Source organism: Rhinoderma darwinii, chromosome 4 (genome assembly GCF_050947455.1).
Source record: "Rhinoderma darwinii isolate aRhiDar2 chromosome 4, aRhiDar2.hap1, whole genome shotgun sequence".
Taxonomy (NCBI): domain Eukaryota; kingdom Metazoa; phylum Chordata; class Amphibia; order Anura; family Rhinodermatidae; genus Rhinoderma; species Rhinoderma darwinii.
In genome coordinates this window covers 62,009,129-62,030,659 of record NC_134690.1, presented here as the reverse complement: position 1 = coordinate 62,030,659, position 21,531 = coordinate 62,009,129, and the positions used below count along the sequence as shown (strand labels likewise).

The 21,531-nt window shown below is 44.3% G+C and overlaps 1 protein-coding gene across 2 annotated transcripts in view; it reads left to right on the top strand.

Annotated features, from left to right (window-relative positions):
- TRAPPC12 (trafficking protein particle complex subunit 12) overlaps positions 1-21,531 on the top strand; it is a 92,402-nt gene that overhangs the window by 44,167 nt on the left and 26,704 nt on the right. For both annotated transcript variants that reach the window (XM_075861145.1, XM_075861146.1), the window contains 2 exons: positions 8,684-8,796; positions 11,215-11,287. In XM_075861145.1, coding sequence (XP_075717260.1) covers positions 8,684-8,796; positions 11,215-11,287 — 186 coding nt within the window. The remainder of the gene's footprint in view (positions 1-8,683; positions 8,797-11,214; positions 11,288-21,531) is intronic.

Sequence of the window (21,531 nt, the reverse complement as noted above, 5' to 3'; positions counted from 1 at the left end):
GGATGTGATGTGTATTCACACTGCTGACACTTCGGTAAAGTTAATGTGGGACATAATCACAACAAAGCATGATCTCGCGAGATCGTTCTGTGTGAGTAAGTCTCACAGAAACTTTACCGAAGTGTCGGCAGTGTGAATACACATCACATCCTGGCTGAAAGCAATGTCTATTACGCTGTGCTGAGATTACAGCTAAAAATGAATGAAGAGAAGTGTATGACGCTGATTGATAGCAATCTTATATAGTGGCAGGGTGGCTTTATTTTTTAGTAAAAAATAAAGCCGACCATACACTTGAGGTAAAAGTCGTCTGAACACACAAATTTTGGTGGTACCGGCCGACAATGTTGTGTATGGGGGCCTGCCAGTAGGTGAAAGAGGGATCCATTGTTCCAGCAGAAGATAAACTGCTGCCAGACGGGTCCGGCAGCTGCTTATTCCCCTCTCCCTATTGAAAATAATCATGCATGCTCGGCAAGTGTATGGCCGACCGATGTGTTCATGTCAGCAATTTCTAATCTTTCTGTTAATGTATGGAATTATTTTGTTTGGGTGTCTTTTTGTTTAACATTTCTAAATAATTGTAGGGTCTGAATTGTTTTTCAGATTTGAAAGACCACCAACTGCTGTTTCCTTCCAGTAACTTTGTTATATTCAGGGTCCCTATGTTGACATATAAAACTGACCTTTGTCCCACATGAGCAGTTATGATTAAGCTGTCGTGGCCGATCTTTGTTCTGCGTGGCAGGCTCCTTTCTTTGGGCATTGTAATTATAGCGCGCTGTGGCAGGACTGCTAGCTGCCTCGGGTTAGGTCTGCTTCTACAGTTTTTTGTTAGAAAGCCCCTTGTGTTTCATAGCGTTTCATCATTCGCGATACCCAGGATGACTTATTGAGCCTGCTCTCTGTTCAGATGTCCTGCATTGTCCTGGCGCCTCTAAAAATATATTTTGCGTATGGGGGAAGATGCCGGTTAATCAATCTCCATTGTTGCACTTTTATGTGGATTTGTTATAAATGGAAACTTGATGGTACATGGTAGCAAAATGTCCTCTCTGAAATGGAGTAATACAATAGCCTGCGCTTGAGGAATTCAGCTTTTATTGATTAATAATTTCTATACAAAATTCATACATGACTTGTCTGAATTGTAGGTGAGCTTCTATTATCACACATATGAGCTGGTCTCTGAGGTGATGAGGAGTGAACTTTACTGTACAGCGATCAGCCATAACATTAAAACCACTGACCAGTGAAGTGAACAACATTGATTCTCGTTACAATGGCGTTTGTCAAGGGGTGGGATATATTAGGCAGCAAGAAAACAGTCCGTTGTTGAGGTGTTGCAAGCGGAAAAAATGGACAAGTGTAAGGATCTAAGCAAGGACCAAATTATGAAGGCTAGACCACTGGGTCAGCGCATCTTCAAAACGGCAGGTCTTGCGGCCCGTCCTTGGTATTCCGTGGTTAGTACCTCCCAAATGTGTTCTCAGGAATCATAACTGGTGAACAGGCGACCGGGTTATTTGCGCCAAAGGCTTACTGATGTGCCTTGGAACGAAGGCTTGGTCCAATGTCACAATAGAGTTGCTGTAGCCCAAATTGATGAAAAAGTTACTTCCAGCTATGAAACAAAGGTTAAAAACACAAAAATTGGCCATACTCAAAAACTGGGCAGGTATAATCCCAACAGGACGCAGCCAGGTCAAAAATGCCTGCAGAAAGAATGGGACATAGATAACTTCAAAACCACAAAAAAGGCCATACTTACTAAGTGGGTGGGTGAAAACCCGTTCCCAGCAAGACGCAGACAGGTCCGAATACACAGAGCATCGCAGCTTGCGCTACATTTGGGGCTATGTACCCGCAGACCGGTAAAAGTGCCCATTCTAACCTCGGTCTACTGCCGAAAGCACCTATAGTGGGCGCATGAGCATACTTGAACTACTGTAGCAATTGAAGAAAGTGGCCTGGTCTGATGATGCACGTTTTCCTTTACATCATGGGTACAGCCAGTTTTGTGTGCGTCACTTCCCTGGGTAAGAGATGGCACCAGAATGCACTTTTGTAAGAAGACAAGCCGGCGAAGGCAGTGTGATGCTATGGGCAATGTTCTGCTGAGATAGCTTGGGTCCTGGTATTCATGTGGATGTTATTTTGACACGCACCACCTTCCTAAATATTATTACAGACCAAGTACACCCCTTCATGACGACGATATCCCCTAATGGTAGTGGCCTCTCAGCAGGATAATGCCCCTGCCGCACTGCAAAATTGTTCATGAATTGTTTGAGAAACATGGCAAAGAGCTCAAGGTGTTGACTTGGTCTCCAAATGCACCAGGTCTCAATCCGATCGAGCATCTGTGCGATGTGCTGGAAAAGCAAGTCCGATCCATGGAGACCTTCCTTCACCGCTTACAGGACTAATAGGAACTGCTGCTCCCGTCTTAGGGCAAGATACCACAGGACACTTTCAGATGTGTCGCTGGATCAGAGCTTTTTTTTCTGGAATAAGCAGGACCTACACAATATTAGTAAGGTGCTTTTAATCTTATGACTGATCAGTGTATGTGCATTCATAGACTGATGGATGAGCTGATCTCTCGCCATTTCAAAATATTACCTAAAGTCCAGCAATGCCAAAACCTCCAGCCTTCTTCAAGGGGTGTATAATAATCTCTTTGCCTGCAACAACTAGTTGTATGATCTGTCTAGACATATGTTTAAAAAGATACTCCGTCTGATAAATGTTATCAGCAGGTCGTATGTAAAACATTATACTTCCCCTACTAGATATTACCTGTAGATTGCATATCCCTTAGTCCAAGACCAGGTTCTGTGCCTGTCGCCATTGGGGCCGATATATATATATATATATATATATATATATATATATATATATATATACACACAGCTTTATGTAGCGTCCACGGACCGTCGGGATTACTCACCCCACGACGGCCGCAGTTGTGGATCTGCGAGCGCTTGCCCGCATCTCCTCCCTAGGAGACGCCAAAGCTCACTTCCGCTCCGTTCTGCTCATGCCCAGCCTTAAAGGGCCAGCGTGCACATGAAAATAATCTATTAGCCCGTGATCACCCTGGACTATAAGAAAGGCCGTGCCCCTTTACTCCTTGCCTCAGCGTTGTTGTGTTTACCCGTGTTAGTCTTGCAAATGGTCCCTTAGTGTTATCCTGTTCCCGTACCTGTATCCTGTGCTACGTTTGTTCCTGTGTCTTAGAAAGTTGGAGTCGTGTTGTGCCACCGGTCACACCTGCTGTTACACCACGCCTGGTGTCTGCTGCCAAGGTCCCATCTGAGCCTAGCCGTTGCTACGGTCTGAACTACTACAGGTACCCTTGTGCTTGGACTATATATACATTGACTTGATACACGGTTTGGCCAGCTGCTATCCAGATACGACGGAACAGCCCAGTGGGTCCATATACCCACAGATCGTGACCGTACGCTGAGGCCACGGATCCCGCTGGTCAGCCCAAGACCTTGACGACATCACAAGTCATGCAGGCGGATATGCTAGTCTGCCAATTACGACCGGACCAACTCCACCAGGCAGTGAATGCCATTACGTGTCTGTTGGATGCCCAAGCTGCAGTCATCACAGCATCGGTTCCTGTTGCTCCGGCTGTTCCTCCTGTCAGTACCAGTGCTGACTCCCAATTCTCGCTGCCGCTACCTCCTCGCTACGACAGAGACGCGAGGACCTGCAGGGGATTTCTGAACCAGTGCCAGATCCACTTCAGTCTACATGCCAGAGCATTTTCTTCTGATGGTGCAAGGATTGCATTTATAGTCTCACTCCTTACTGGCAAAGCCCTAGCATGGGTGATTCCTATATGGGAATGTCAGGGACCGGAGACCCGTGACTTCCAGTGTTTCCTACAGACTTTTCGCACGGTATTTGAGGAACCTGGATGAGTCTCCCCAGCAGCTGCATCTCTTCTGAACCTTCACCAAGGGGACACCTCCGTGGGCAAGTATGCCGTTCCGCACCCTGGCGGCAGAGCTGTCCTGGAACAACGAGGCCTTGGTGGCAAAATTCTGGCAGGAACTGACTTCTAAAATTTAATGACTAGCTTGCCACTCGTGATTTGCCACCTACCCTGGATGACCTCATTCTTCTAGCCACCCGGATTGACATGAGGATCCGGGACAGATCCCAAGAGGTTCGTCGGGAGAGAATATTCCCTAAGCTGGCTCCTACCTTCCAGCAATCTTTGTTTCCCTCACCAGTTGTTCCACCAGAGGAGCCTATGCAGGTGGACCGGCTCAAACTGTCAGCCCAGGAGAAACACTGCAGACTCGCTTCGGGACTTTGTCTGTATTGCAGCCTCGGAGGCCATGTTGTGCGCCTGTGCCCTAAGAAGCCAAAAAAAACCTCCAATGCCTAGGATGGGTTGGAGAGATAACCCTAGGTGGAATGGCGCTAAATAGAAAGTTCTCCACTAAACTGTCCATTCCCTGATTCAGGATGCTTATGGGCTTATGCTTCAGGGGACTCCTATGGAGTGCGTTTTGGGGTGTGTTACGCATATTCAGACTTCTGTTCTGGAGCGGCTTGCTATTGCAAGACTGCTATACATAGCTAGAAAACGTATTGCATTACACTGGATACAAGGCATCCTGCCGACTAGGAGTGAATTCATTGCTAAAGTGAATAAAATTATTGTGTTGGAAAAGCTGTGTACGTAAAGCGCTTCAAATTTGATTCCATATGGGGATCATTGTTGTGTATGGGAATCTGTATCATAAACTGTGCCCATGGACTTTTTTTCTGGGTGAAGCCTTCTGTATTGTATGTGGATTAAATTTCTATACTGGAAGGGATGAGAGGCAGGGGATTAAGAGTGTCCCATGTCTGTCTTACATCAGTATTGTACTTGCTATCGGGTGAGTTGTTTGTTCGATGTTTGGAATATGTCTCACCACATATGTCTTTTATTTCTGTAATATCTGATGGTGCATGGAGGGAGGGTTAGGGAAAAGGTTTGTATGTTTGTTTTGTATTGTTTAATCTTGAAACTCCAATAAAAAATATCTGATTTAAAAAAAACAACAAAAAAAACTGTCCATTCCTGTGACCATAACGTCTGATGAAAAGGAGGCTGAGACGCTTCCTCCACACCGGGCTTATGACTGCCCCATTGAACTGGTTCCAAATGCGTCCCCTCCCTGTGGACGGGTATATCCTCTCTCCTTGCCAGAGACTCCGTCTATGTCTGCCTATATCCAGGAGAATCTGGAGAGGGGTTTCATACAAAAATCCTCCTCCCCGGCCGCGTTCTTTTTTTTTTTGTCAAGAGAAAAGACAGATCTCTTCAGCCTTGCATTGACTACCGTGGTCTCCATCAAATCCCGGTCAAGAACAAATATTAGTTGCCACAAATTTCCGAACTATTTGACCGCATACGAGGAGCCAAGATTTATTTCTAAATTAGACTTGCGTGGGGCTTACAATTTGATCCGAATTTGTCATGGTGACGAGTGGAAGATGGCGTTTTAACACTGCCCTTCGGCCTGTGTAATGCTCCCACGGTCTTCCAGGAATTCGTCAATGATCTCTTCAGAGATCTTCTCTGTCTGTGTTGTGGTCTCTCGATGATATTCTGATTGTCTCTCCAGATCCGACGACTTGTCGGAGGCATGTTCATCAAGTTCTGCTGTGTTTAAGGGAGAATCGTCTGTATACCAAGCTGGAGAAGTGTATTTTTGAGAAGTATTCTCTACCCTTCCTGGGCTATATCCTCTCGGATCAAGGCCTCAAGATGGATCCTGAGAAGGCATGATTACTGGGGTACAACTTCTTCTGTGGGCCGAGTTCTCCTACAACAACCACACAAGTGAGTCCACTACTTCTACACCATTCTACTTTGTGTACGGCCAAGATCCACGAATTCCTGTTCCGGCCACATCCCAGGTTCCCACAGCTGACTGCATTTAGAGACTTTCTACAGGTCTGGCAGCAAACCCAGTACTCTATTCTGCAGGCAGTCGATTGCATGAAGCGCAAGGCTGATACTGGGAGACGAGAGCCACCTCAGAATCTGCTGGGTACCAAAGTCCGGCTGTCCTCTTGGAATATCAGTCTAAAGGTGCCTTCCTACAAGTTTGCTCCCAGGTTCCTTGGACCCCTTGAGATACTACAACAAATAAATCCTTTCTCGTATGAACTTCAGCTGCCCCCTACAATTCGAATCCCCAACTCCTTTCATGTGTCCTTCCTGAAGCCTGTGGTCCTGAACCGCTATAGTAAGACTCGTAGTCCTGCAGTGGCTCCCAGCTGTTCATCTGACGTGTTCGAGGTTAAGGAGATCCTGGAACTTTTTTTTTATTTGGTGGTTTGGTCCAGAGGAGAGGTCCTGAGAGCCAGAAGAGAAACTCAATGCTCCTACCCTCATTTAAGAAGTTCCTCTCTCGCTCTGCTCCCAAGAAAAGGGGGCGTAAGAGGGGGATACTGTAGCGGCCGCGGACCGTCGGTATTACTCAACCCCCGACGACCGCAGCCTTGGACCGCAGCTCACTTCCACTCCGATCTGCTGTGTCCTGTAGGGACATGAAAATAATCCTCTATGCCCATGATCACCCTGGACTATAAGAAGGGCCCTGCTCCTTCTTTCCTGAGCGTTGTGTTTACCCGTGTTAGTCTTGCAAATGGTCCCTTAGTGTTATCCTGTTCCCAGTGTTCCCGTACCTTCTACCTGTATCCCATGCTACCGTTGTTCCTGTGCCTTAGAAAGTTGGAGTCTTGTGCCACCAGTCACGCCTGCTGTGTTACACCACGCCTGGTATCTGCTGCCAATGTCCCACCTGAGCCTAGCCGTTGCTACTGTCTGAACTACTACGAGTACCCTTGTGCTTGGACTATATATACATTGACTTGGTACACTGTTTGGCCAGCTGCTATCGCGGTACGGACCACTTAGTCCACAGATCGTAACACTTTATGACTCATATTAATCTTATTAGTAATTGCACACCGATCAGTACCTAGTGGTGACTGCTGTTAACTGAGGTTTGTGGGGGAACGAAGGGGCAATGCTCTGTACTAAAGACATCCTTAAATGCCATGTGCATCTTTTGTATGCAAATTATTATTTTTTTTATTACTGCAATACACTTGGGCCTCATGCGCACGGCTGTAGCTGTCTTCAAGATCCGTGATTTTGGCACACAGCCCAAGGAGTGTCATCTGTGGGCTGTCTGGAATCATTTACCACGCACACACTAGTGCATTGAGTTTAGGAACGGTCGTGTGCATTGGCCCGTAGGCTATAATGTGCCCTATACTATCTGCAATTGCAGACGCATGGGGCCTAAATATAAATGGAGAGAGTCCGCTTTTGAAAACCTTCTCTTTTTTTTTTATTTTTTTATTTTAATTGAATGGTGTCTACAGCTCCTATGCAGAGCTATGTGTCTCCATGGTTACGAACTACAAACAAGTCCTGTATAGTCTGAGCCTGCAGTCGTGTTGTTCTTTTCCATCTGTCCCCTACTTCTTGCTAATGTACTTTTCAGTAGGTCAGCACGTATTAGGGGACCGATGTAAAGGAATAGTCTGCAGGATGAGACTACACAGGGTTTTTTTAGTCTGTAACCATGGAAGCTTCCATTTAAAAGAAACTTCTACCGTGTGGTATACATTTCTTTGTAGGGAGCTTTTTACTACAGCTTAACAAAAGTGTGTTGGCACATTGCCCCATGCACACGACCGTATTTTTGTCCACCCGTAAATACTGGCGAAAATACGGGTCCTTGGTCACGCGTATTCGACCCGTATTGCACCAGTATTTACGGACCCGTGCCCGTAAATACGGGTCCGGTGTCGCCCGTATTCCACCCGTATTTACAGGCACGTTTTTGGCTGCAAAATTACACTGCACTAATCGGCAGCCCTTCTCTCTATCAGTGCAGGATAGAGCGAAGGGACAGCCCTTTCCGTAATAAAAGTATAAGAAATTCATACTTACCCGTCCGTTGTCTTGGTGACGCGTCCCTCTCTTGACATCCAGTCCGACCTCCCTGGATGACACGGTAGTCCATGTGACCGCTGCAGCCAGTGATTGGCTGCAGCGGTCACATGGGCTGTAACGTCATCCCAGGAGGCCGGACTGGAGGAAGAAGCAGAAAGTTCTGGGTAAGTATGAACTTTTTTTTTTTCACAGCTTTATCTATATTGTGATCCGTAGCCACTGTCCAGGGTGCTGAAAGAGTTACTGCCGATCGTTTAACTCTTTCAGCCACCTGGACAGTGACTATTTACGGACGTCGCCTAGCAACGCTCCCGTAATTTTGGATGCACACACGTAGTCACCCCTAATTACGGGAGCCCCATAGACTTCTATGGGTTGCCCGTGCCGTAATTACGGCCTGAAATAGGACATGTTCTATCTTTTTCAACGGCACGGTACCTTCTCGTAAGCATACGGGGAGGTACCCGTGACCAATAGAAGTCTATGGGCCCATAATTACGGGAGTTTTTACGGTCGTGTGCATGAGGCCTTAAATACAGTCTTTGGGTACTTGTAGGGTAAATGTGACCCTATGGATGCTTTCGCCACATACTCTGAAATTAAAATCATAACCTTTGTGAATATGGCTTTACTGAGCATGCTTCGTACCCTGGGTTAAAAAGTGCTCATTAACATTTCTGTCTCTAGGCTCCATAGTTCCTTTCTCAATGCGGATTTTACATGCAGAGCTGCGCCAGTACCTTGGGTGTCCACAGGAGAGCCTTGACCGACTGCACAATATGAAGATCACTTGTTTAAAGGTATGTTAAAATGTCTTACAGAAATAATCATCGCAACAAATCGGAACACAATCTTCCAGAATGCTGTAAAGTTTGGGTGGGTAGATGATCTTCTTAATACGCCCTCGCTATTAAAGGGGTATTCCAATGTAAACATTTATGGCATATCCACAGACTATGCCAAAAATGCCTGATTCAAAGAAGCTGCTTTTAACATTGAAATCAATAGAGAGGTAACTGTGCTGCCCTCTAAGTCGTGGGAGTTGTGGAAAGAGCCAAGTGCTGCTCTAAAGTAAAAAGTTCAAACCACTGAGCATGTTTCATTCAATACAGTAACATGGCTCAATACTGCAAAGACTTCTGTAATTTCCTTAAAGTTTGTTTTAGGTTCTTTTTTTACACGGACGTCGTGGCTTGTTATTACAGGACCCATGCTGAACCAGTTATGATCCCATTTGTAATGGATATTGACCATTTACATAGTGGGCACGTCTGGTTTCGGTGTTTCTTTGTGTTCTGGATAGAAAGGCACAGCATGCTATACTATACTATACTAATACTATACTATTCTGTCTAGCAGCAATGGAAGCCAGATGGAAAGAAGCTAACTGGAGTGTCAACAGAGCCCTAATGTGTTCCATTTTATTACTGTTGGTCCAAAGGGAGCTTTTTCTTGAGCATGTTTTAAAAGTAGACCTACCATAAGAAATATAAAGACAGAGGTTTAGTGTACATTAAACATGTAAAAAGATTTATTCTATGGGGAGATATGTAAGGCCTTGTTCAAACAAAGGTATTTTTCATCCGTGTTCTGTCTATTCTAACAACGGACATCACACTGACCCATGAAATCCATTGGGGATATTCACCAGCTATCTTTTTCTCAGAGCGTGTGTCCGTTGCGATAAATTCACAGCATGTCCTATTCTAAAGTCTCTGGGCCATTTTAAAGTTTATTGGTGTGTGGAAAAAAAACTGACCGCACGCAGGTGACATCTGTGTGCTGTCCGTTTTTCATGGATCAGGTTGTAAGCAAGTGCAAAAAAAAAAAGTGAAACCAGGAAGTGCTTGCAGAATATATATATATATATTTTGGTTTTTTGTTGTGTGCAAATTGGACATGCTCATGTGAATAAGGCCTTAAAGCTACAGCTCCAAAGCCTGAGGCTGCACAATTCTGATGACCACAAGCCCCCTTCCGATTTCTGATGCAAATGCAGTGTTATCACGGAGACAATGTTTGGGTTCAAATCACCGAATACAGGACCTCTGGTTCTGTAACTTCAAGTATTCATTTTGCAGCATTTAAAGTAAGGTCTTAAAAAATAAATTAAAAAAAAATAAAAATTATATATATATATATATAAGTAAAAACTATTATTTTTTTTTTAATACATTCAAAGGGTAGGTCTCCTTAAGGCCTTAAGTTTTGCACGCGTAAAAATTGCAGCGTTTCTCCTGCGTTGCAGTTCCGTATAGCAACAGTGTACGGTGCGCGTCTGCATTTTTTACGCACGCATGTCATGCGTTTTTTACGTCCGCAAAACAACTGAAGGTGTTTTTCTTATTTCTTTAGCAAATGTTTCGTGAATCACGGACCGCACACGGATGACGTCCTTGTGCTGTCAGGTTTTTTTTTCACGCACTTCAATGGATGCGTGATGCGCAAAAAACACACAAGAATAGGACATGCAGTAAGTTTCACGCAACGGACACGCTGCGGGAAACACACAATGTCTAAATGACCCCATTGAATTGCATAGGTCCGTGTGACGTCCGTTGTTTTAACATGGAAATACGATCATGTGAATAAGGCCTTAATGTGCCAGTTTGAGTCCTGCTCGTGAAGAGATGGAGTTTGCATCTCGGTGAATATTTAAAACGAAATTTAAATTACTTAAAGGGGTTTTTCCGGGACCAAAATGAATCTGCTCAAAAACCTTCATCTATACAATAAATGAATTTAGATCTTTTTTCTGTGGACATGATGCAGCAGGTGTTTGTTTACATGTGGCCCTTCGGTCTCTGAGTTGCAGAACTACATTTCCCATAGTGCCTAGCACTGTCCTCTCCGCCAACTCTGCATTCGTCCTTCATACACCTTGTTGATGTGCCGTACAGTGCGTGCTCAGAAGTATTAGCAATTCCGTTCCAGTGTCAATGACGTCGGAGATGACGTGCCGTTCATTCAGAAACCGTATTTGCCGGAAGGGATAGTGGCTGCAACTGACGGGAGGTCAGCAGGAAATAAAGCCACTTTGTATGCTACATCATGTAACCCATGGGCCGAACTCAAAATGGGCCACTTTCAGAAGCACTACTATATTACAAACTTGTTTAGTTGATAGGTGGTGGTGTTTTTGTTCTTGAAAATCCATTTAAATAAAACCAAAACCCCATTTTACTTGTTGATGTACTTCTGTATAATGATTCTTGCAGATTCTAGACCATTTAGAAAAAGGTTTTGCAGAAGATGGAAGCATGATCACGATGACGAACAGTAACCGGCAGGGTAAGTGTATTGCTTGAGTATTCCACTAATGTTCTGAAATTGTACATATGAATGTGACGTTTCCTGAGGGTTAAACATGCAGTACCACAGAAACTGCAGAAAAATAAATTCACTGGTACCCTCATGACAACCAGTGTCTATCTGTGACCGAACTTTACCAAGAATATTGTCTATGATCTCCTGCACTAATGATAAACCAACACTACTGTAATTGTTGTTTTTTTGCTGTGCCGAGAGCAAGGATCCTATATAGGACTTTAATTCCGTTTTCCCAGTTTAAATAAAATATGATACCGTGGACCCCACAACTGAACCCCAATGGACTCCATTGTAAGTCATTGAGGTCCTTAATCCAGCACTGTGTCGTGGCTCCATTTTAATTGGAAGCTACGACCAGATGTGAACAGAGCCACAGTTGTGGAACTCTGTAAATCATTTAATTTACTGGTTTTTAATGTTCTTTTTGTTTGTTTTTATGTGACTTTTAAGACCTTTTGTGTATTTTTTTTTTTTTTTTAGATACCCATAGTTGCTTTTCAAATCCTGTAGGTTGCCCTCGGAAACTGGCAACAACTGTTTTGCTCCACTGCCTGCTAACCACTTGGCTCTAGCCTTGTAACTGTCTCTGCTCCCACAATGCACATGAAGCCAGCATAAGTCGACATTTTCCTGTAACATGGTCATGTGCATGCAAACATACAGACAGAGGTGTAACTTGTTGTGGCAGTGGGGCCCTTGGCTCCTCTGAAACACAAGGGCCCAGAAGCATCGGTTACCTCTGCACCCACCAAAGTTACGCTACGACATACTGTGATAAATTCCAAGTATTAGGGATTTATCTACTGTTTAGCAGCACTGTTCAATGACCTCCCTGATCATAAAGGGGTTTTCCAGTTTTATGTAAATCAATCCGTGTCACTATGACAAACCTATTAATGCCCCAGCTGATTCATTTAATACTACAGGTTTTTACTCCTTAGATGAATATACCCTGAACTAAACTGTTTTACTTCACTTTAAAGTCTCTGTCACCAGATTATAAGTGCCCTATCTCCTACATAATGTGATCGGCGCTGTAATGTAGAGAACAGCAGTGGTTTTTATTTTGAAAAACGATAATTTTTGAGCAAGTTATGAGCTAGTTTACTTTTATGCTAATGAGACCAACTGGGCGTGTTTTTACTTTTGACCAAGTGGGCGTTGTACAGAGGAGTGTATGACGCTGACCAATCACCAGCACAATTAAGCAACTGTATAAGTGGCTGGTTGATCAGTAGGCCCCAAACATTGATGGTCTATACTAAAGAGATTCTCTGGAAAATTATCATTGATGACCTATTTAAAGAAACACTCACATAAAAATGAATAGGCCAAAAACTGAAACTGTAATAATCTTAATATACCCATTTGACAATCTGCAAGACTTCCTGCAAGCTACTGCAACATCTTCTAGGAGAGAACACAGGCCTTTCTTCATCTTTACCTGAGGATCTAGGTTTTAGCCAAAGGGGTCGGTATTCACTTGTCCGGTCTCCCATTTCTGTGAGGGGAAGGTCTCTGCTGTATCAGCCTGCCTCCCATCTGGAGATTGGTCTGTGAGAATGAAGGGGCAAGGAAAAGGGAGTTCTCAAGGGACACCTATAGAATTCTTATAGGACATCAGGGATATATAGGGTGTCCATTTATTAAAAAATAAATTGTGTGTGTATGTGTATATATGTATGTGTATGTGTGTGTATATATATATATATATAGTATTTTTTCTTTAGCGTCTCTTTAATTCGCTAGAGAACCTTATTTTCTATGGTCATTTAGGTAGCTAATGAAGCAATCCCTTAAACCGTATTTTTGTTGCGAACACAGACATATGTACCCTATTTTATATTTTTTATTTTGAAGTTTGTGTTTCTCCGATATATAAAGCTTTATTACTAGCCCCTTGGACAAAATGAATCCCCGGCTAAGTAGTTTTGTTTTAGACGTATTTTTCTAGCTAGCTCTTCTGACCATTTAAGTTATTTCAGCACAAGGACCTTAATGTTCCTTTTTGTGATTAACTTTTCTTTCTGTTTCTCCAAAAGCCCCAAAATCCCATCTGAGCTGTTAATGCATTTACTCTTAGGTAGTTTCGCAGATTACAAGATGGTAAGAATTAACCATTTATAATATGGTGCTGTGCCCCTGTGCGAGCGTGTAATATAGATGGACTGCTGGGACGAGAGAGGGCACACAATGATAGATCTGAGAGCCAACTACAATAACAGTCTCGCCCACTGAGAGTCACAAAATAGATTGGAAGTCATTTTGGAAGACTTGTGGATTCAGAAAATGAGTTCTGGGTCAGCCAAGTATGGAAGGTCAATAAATTCTCTAGGCAAGTATTCCCCTTGTAAACCAGAGGCTCAGCGTAGCTTCAAAATTGAAATCTGTGGTGCATATATCTTTGATGTTTGGTTATAAATTATAAAACATCCTTCTATCCGAGGTCCAGTTTGGCCAGCCGTCACTTAAATCATTCTGTACAACTCATCCCTTAAGAACATAGTCAAGTTTAAATGGCAGGATGGGTGATGATGGGGGAGGGGGGGTGGTTTGCTTCTTCCAAATAACTCCTTTATCTAATTGGGAAAATGGTCTCCTGCCTTTTAGGGAACATTTGATGGTTGGAAGGCTGCCTAAAAGATATTTTAATTTAATGTGATTTATTGAATGAAACTTGAGCATTAGCGACTGGGCTGGATTCTAAATCATAGAGCAGTAGAACACTCCGTCTGCATACGAATGTTGGGAGAAGGAAGATAACCTGGTGTAATATCAAGCACCATTGTAGATCCAGTACACGTTGTTCCAGCAAAACTCCATAGATTACAGATGCAACATTACTTGCAGAATAATAGTTTATAATGTATTTAATAAAATAAAAATGTAACGATTTGTATATTTGGGCAATTTTCTGCACTGCAGCAGTCTCCAATATGCGAGGGACCTATTAACCCCGAGGTTCTTGGTTCATGAAAAGGATGCTAGGACAGAGGCTGGGAGGATGTGAGTGCATGTATATCTGAATACTAATGGAGATGTATATGTTCTACAGTGTGTGGAACGCTTGGTGACTGGCACTTCTGAATGGAGATGTATATGTCCTACAGTGTGTGGAACGCTTGGTGACTGGCACTTCTGAATGGAGATGTATATGTCCTACAGTGTGTGGAACGCTTGGTGACTGGCACTTCTGAATGGAGATGTATATGTCCTACAGTGTGTGGAACGCTTGGTGACTAGCACTTCGGGGTATTGTCATGGCTACCATGGTGGCTGTCTGTTACTTATGCAGAAGAGTAAATAACTCCAAAAGCATTTAAAGTTTTTACCTTGTTGATAACTATAAAAAGTTGTTAGTCACCTGTGGGTCTCTAGCCAATGTGGATATGAGTCCCAATATTACACGAACAAAAAAACCGTGTAACCTCCCGAAAATAGTGTTGTAGAAATCTGGCAGAGAAAACAAATGTCTCCTCATTATCCCTCTATCTTATCCTGGGGATCCGCTAAAGGGAAGGGACTTGGTAGAGCCGTTAAGGAAGGCTTCTGCAGCAACCTACCTCTAAGCAGCATAGTCGCAGCACCTTAAGCCCCACCCTTTTCCCCCAAGATTTCTGTTTCATATGCACTAACAAAATTCTTACATGTAGAGAACTTTTTTCCCACCTTTTGGATTGGGATATGGAATCCAGGAATAGAGACATCTAGGGCTGGGCAATTATGATCATGATTAATTGAACATGTAACCTCGATTATGATTATTGAACGATTAATTAGGCCACACCACTTTTTGCATGTCACGCCCCCGATTTGCATGATACGCCATTGCATTAATATTTATCCCCTGAGCCTGCTGTATATAATATAGCCCCTGACACTGCACCCACGCAATGTATATTACCTCCATAGTGTTCCCCACACAGTATGATGCCCCCATAGCTGCCCCCACACAGCCCCAATAGTGCCTGATAAAAATAATATACATTCTGACCTATCGACGAGTGTAAGAGACTCCTCTGGTCTGTGCAGCTCAGCGCAGACAGGCGCGATGACGTCACTGCCTTGCGTCCAGCGATACATAGTGAATGATAGAGCTGGGACCTTACGCCTCCCTGCTCTACCATTGGATTCAACTGTGTCTGCGTCCTGAAATGCAACCAGAAGAAAATAATTGATAAAACCGAAATTCGCAAAATGTCGTCTATTAATTGCGCTGAATTTCTATTTTTCTATTTAATTGCCCAGCCCTAGATGCAACCACTGTAAATTTTGCTGGTAGTAGGGCTGGACGATGAATCAAAATAATTTGCCATTTCAAATTGGCACGATTCTGGATTATCCCAGAATCGTGAAATCGTTACAGGCCCCGCCCCCATAGCAGGAGGAAAAAAAAAAGCTTTATTAACAAGCAGACACACTGCACAGCGCATCTACTTTAATGAATGCCGACAATGAACAGGACTAGCAGTGAGGGGACTGGGGTTTGCTAACTGTGGGTAACTAAGTCCAGAGACTGTTTTATACGGAGTCTCGTTCTCCCGGGCAGCTTTTTAATCCATTCAGTTCCTGCCTCGTTTCAAGAATTAAGAAGCTATAGCCACCCTATAGCTTCTTAAGCAGAGGCGTAGCTAGGCTCTCCAGCACCCGGGGCAAAGATTCAGTTTAGCACACCCCCCCCCCCCCCCCACCTCTTTCTCGACATATCCTACCCCTTCGCCATGTTTGTTTTCTCTACCAATCAATAAGGTGTCAATTTTTATTTTTTTTAAACTCCCCACTTTTATGTAACTCTAGTATAAAGCCGTTTGTACATTTTACAAGCAATATAGTTCTATATAGAACACGAGAGCTCAGCTCATTACATATATACAGCGCCAGATCCAAGCTCCGTGCATATATACAGTGCCAGAACAAAGCTCTGTACATATATACAGCGCCAGCATACAGCTCAATTTAGTGCAGCTTCTGCCATATAGGTTTGCACTAAATTGTATACAGCTCCCAGCATGGCCCAAACAATTGAAAGGATATGCTGGAAGATGCGGTTTCACAAAAAAAATCATACCACCCATCATCTCGCTGCAGATCATACAGTGACTACAATGCTAATTAGAGTCAGAATAAACATTTGCATTAAGTGACTCACGGGTGACTATCTCAGATTCTAGTTCTCTTTTTTTTTCTTTTCTTCTCCATCCGGTCCAGACCTCTGTGACAACTTCTCCCGACCACAGCCCATTTCTGCAGTTTGCAACTCCGATGTCTTCAGATTCTCACTTTTCAAACATTTCTGCACCTATAAACAAAAAAAAAAGTTCTCATGGTGCCAGACAGTGTATGGTACTATTCTAATTAGAGGCACAGTGTCCCTGATTATAATGGCACCATACACTGTCCCATACACACTGTTCCCCCTGTAGATACTGCCCCACATATAGCCCCCCCATAGATAGTGCTCCACATATAGCCCACCCCTGTATATAGTGCCTCACATATAGCCCATCCCTGTATATAACCCTCACAATGTAGATGGAGCCAACCCCTGCAGATAATGTCACTCACATTTTTATTAGGATAAAAAAAACAAAAAACTTTACATGCTCACCTTAATCGGTGGCAATGCAGACCTGCTCTCTTCTGAGCTGGTCTGCTGGGGTTGAACGACCCGTCGTTGAAAGGCTCTGATTGACCGGGCAAGCCATAGTGCCCTGCCAGTCAGCGCCTTTCAACGGCGCAAAGAAGTAATCGCGCCGCTTGAGTTGTTGAAAGGCGCTGAATGGCCGTGTGCAGAACAGCCATTCATCACCTATAGTGCAGGAGGGGGTGGCAGCGGCTGGTTTCAGTTGCACCGCTGCCCCCTCAGAGAGGCAGCAAGCCGCCGTCATGGACGGTGCAGCCCTGGTGCCCATCCCTCCCTCTGATTTGCCACCGGGGGAAAACATGCCCCACCTGCCCCCTCCCTAGCTATGCCCCTGTCTTAAAGAGGCTCTGTCACCAGATTTTCAAACCCCTATCTCCTATTGCAGCAGATCGGCGCTGCAATGTAGATAACAGTAAAGTTTTTGTTTTTTTCAAAAACGAGCATTTTTGGCCAAGTTATGACCATTTTTATATTTATGCAAATGAGCCTTTCTTATGTACAACTGGGCGTGTTTAAAGTTATGTCCAAGTGGGCGTGTATTGTGTGTGTACGTCTGGGCGTGTTTACTTGTTTTACTAGCTGGGCGTTGTGAATAGAAGTGTATGATGCTGATGAATCAGCATCATCCACTTCTCTTCGTTACCACCCAGCTTCTGGCAGTGCACAGACACACAGCGTGTCCTCGCGAGATCACGCTGTGACGTCACTCACTTCCTCCCACAGGAACTTCATCGCGTCAGATGAGCGAGGACACGCTGTGTGTCTGTGAACTGCCAGAAGCTGGGTGGTAACGAAGAGAAGTGGATGATGCTGATTCGTCAGCATCATACACTTCTATTCACAACGCCCAGCTAGTAAAACAAGTAAAAACGCCCAGATGTACACACACAATACACGCCCAGTTGTACTTAAGAAAGGCTCATTTGCATAAATACAAAAATGGTCATAACTTGGCCAAAAATGCTCGTTTTTGAAGAAAAAAAAAACGTTACTGTGATCTACATTGCAGCGCCGATCTGCTGCAATAGGAGATAGGGGTTGCAAAATCTGGTGACAGAGCCTCTTTAAGCCTTAAACGCAGCAGTAACTGAATGGGTAAATTAAGTGGTTTTGGTTATCTTCAGTTCTGATAACGCAGTAGCAGAGAGCAGTGTCCGTGTCAGTGAAGGCGCCTCAGTGCTGGTGATGTGAAGGCAACATACATCGGCCACATGACCCTTTTCTTCATCCAAATCTATTGGATGAAGCAGCCATGTGACAAGGTCAGCTCTTTTAACCCTTTCTCTGACATGTATGTAATAAGTCATGACTTTAAACACTTGCTGTGGCTAGAATATAAGGACTAGAGCTCAGATATTGGTAAGTGAATACAATGCAGTGAAATCCAGAGACTCACAGGTGTCTTCTCAGATTGGAGTCGTTCACTTTTTCTCTTCTTCTTCTTCATCCGGCCCAGAACGCCATGACGACTTCTTCCAGCCACAACTCCTCTCTGCAGAATTTGCATCACAAACTTCTTTGGCTTCTCGCTATTACAGCACCCCACCCACTTATTCCCAACCCTTTACAAAAACTTTGCATTTATATTGCCCTAGATGGTAATAATGCACCCTTATGCTGCCCCACACCGTAATAGTGCCCCTTTAGGCCTCACACTTTAATAGTGCCCTTTTGTACACTCTGCAAAGAAATACCTCGTATGTTCTCCCCCCACACAGTGGCAATGTCCCCCTTTTTTGCCCCCATGCAATAGTTGGGTCTTTTTTTGTACCCCTCTATAGTAGTTTGTGCCGATATATAGTAATGTCCCCCTTTTGTGCACCATGTTGTAATTAGGGCCCCCTTTTTTCTTGCTGATCCAGTAGTTTAGGCCCACTTTGTCGTCGTCCGTCCCCCCCATAAAATTTTATGTTCTCATTTGCGTCAATTAAAAAAAAAAAAACTCCCCTTACTCTGTCCCCACGACGAGCGGATGGGTCCTTTTGCCTGTTGTCCGGCACAGTGACAGCGCGTCACCTGCGCCAGGACGCCGATGTCCTCTGCGTCGTCCTGGCCTTAAATAGCCTGTGGCCCACAAGGGTAAGCGGCGAGGAAGGGAGCCAATGGCGCTCTACTCCGCGGCCGGAAAGGAGCAGCTCGGTGCCTGGGCCCTGCGGAGGAGCCCTGCAGTCCTCCAATGGGCCAGTTTGACGCTCTATGTAGGCAGTATCTCCCGACGCTTACCTCCGATAGAAGGCGCTGACATCTGTCACTGTGTAGGAATACTCTTGGCATATGGGTCCTAATTTGTATGTTCGGTGTATGCACCAGGAGCCTTCACGGTGCATACACTCGAACATGATGTGAACATAGCCTTACATTGTGAATCTGGCCCCAAACCGGTACAACAAAATGTAAAAAATATAATAAGGCATTATAGTTCGATTTAAAATTTATCTTTGAGATGGCAGCTATGCCATATGATGGCTCTACTAACTAATTATTATTATGTTCCATTACATATAGCACCAATCTATCCCACAATGCTGTACAGTGATTGAACCCCCATAAATGCCCTGTCTTCATGGGGGGTACACAATGTAATTTCCTTACCTTGCACATCTGCTCACTATTCCCCAGTTTACATGGGAAACCGTGTGTGTGTGTGTGTGTGTGTGTGTGTGTGTGTGTGTGTGTGTGTGTGTGTGTGTGTGTGTGTGTGTGTGTGTGTGTGTGTGTGTGTGTGTGTGTGTGTGTGTGTGTGTGTGTGTGTGTGTACAAACTACATGGAGATGTTATCCCTGGTCAGATCATTCATAGCCATGTGTGCTGCATAGAATCCCAGAGAAGCCCTTTTAATGTTGTCAGGGTTAGCAATTTACGTGTGTGTGTTACAGAACAATAGAATGAATGTGCTTGTGTTGAGCTGGTAGAAATCTCTCTGCTTTATATCAGCTTTGGTGTGCGCTGTGCTCCAGATCTGCTCTGCTATTCCTCTTCTACAGACCTAATTAGGAGCATGCTTGAAGTGGTGGAGCGTCTTTTGGTGAGACAGGGACATTTTGCAGGGAGACGCTGTGATGGGAAGGTCATGCTGAAGGAGGGGGCAGCTGAGGGCAAAACCTCTCCGACACATCACGGCACAGTTGGCTGGCTCTGAGTTGATGGCTGTGAAGCGGCTTTCTCTGCATTATACGTGGATGTTTCCAGACCTGTCTTTCCCTCTGTAGATTTAAAATCAATGCTGTTAGAGTTCTTCCTCCTCGCTGCCGGCACACACTTGAGATTTCAATTGATTTTAGTGGACTGCCGCTAATGATGTCATTTTTTTCATTGTATGTTATGAAATAATACGCCACATTGTCTGTCATTTCAATTTCCAGTCTTTCTATCATGAGCGTTGTCACCGGGATCTGTGGCGTTGTGAGGCCTCGTTCACAAGTGTAGTTTTGATACATAGAAAGTGTAGAGAGTTCTACTTCTTCTGTGGGAAGTCCCAGTTTTGTTTGCGTGAACGAGGCCCAAATTCCCTGACATGTTCCAAAGCCTCTACAATACACACAGACTACTCAGAAATCCTTAGGCCAATTTCATACGGCTCCATTTAGGCTCTGTGCAGACAGCGGAAAAACCGCTCGCGTGGAAAAAAGCGACATGCCCTTTCTTCGGGCATTTCCGTCTCTGATCTCCCATGGACATCAATGGGAGGCAGAGAAAGCTGTTTTTGTGGCGTGTTTTTTTTGCCAGCGGTGCTCAATGGCCACGGCCGAGGAACACGGCAAATGTTCTGCCGGCAGGCTAAAATCTTCCGCCTGCAAAAAAAACTCTGTGTGAACAGGGCCTTCGTGTCCATATTACTGCTGCAACACAGGCTCTCTCCCTAATTTCGTTCACCACGGAACGGAATTGTGATCTGAGTTTGGTTCAGTAGAGCTGTGGGGGGTTTCCAGGTATTGCGGCAGTAATACGGATGGTAAAATTAGGCCTTATTCCTGCCATGTGAAACTGGCCTTAAAGGGTCACGATCAGCTTTTCTCATCCATTTCAGGCTGGAGAGAGGTTGTGTTAATAGGATTACTGACAAACTCCAGAAAAATGGCTGCCCCGGCCCCCTATAATCATTCCTTTATCTCACAAGTTTCCAGATCTGAGAAGCTAGGACGTGTCCCTATAAACTATGACACTGTGCAATCAGCACTGATTGTGTCAGACCATGTAGGGACATGTCCTATTAACAAGGGAAATGGGAACACCCAGTAGTCTATTCATACAATTCCAAGAGGAATAGCAGAGGAAAAGCACAATGTAGAGCTCTAAGAAAAGATGTTCCAGAATCCTATCGGGAGGGCTGACTGGTCCTCTTTAAAGTCAACTTGACACCATTTTAGTCATTATGCCTGTGCGTGGGAGTCGTGTATTTAGTGCCAAAAACCGGATTGGATCCCATGAAGAGAAAACAGATCAGGCTCTACAAATGTTTTTACGAGGTTTCCTGCTTATGACTGATTTGACCCTATTTTGGCGCTCAATCTCTGGCGTTCACACGGAGCCGTAATAAAGCAGTGTGAATAAAGCCGAATAT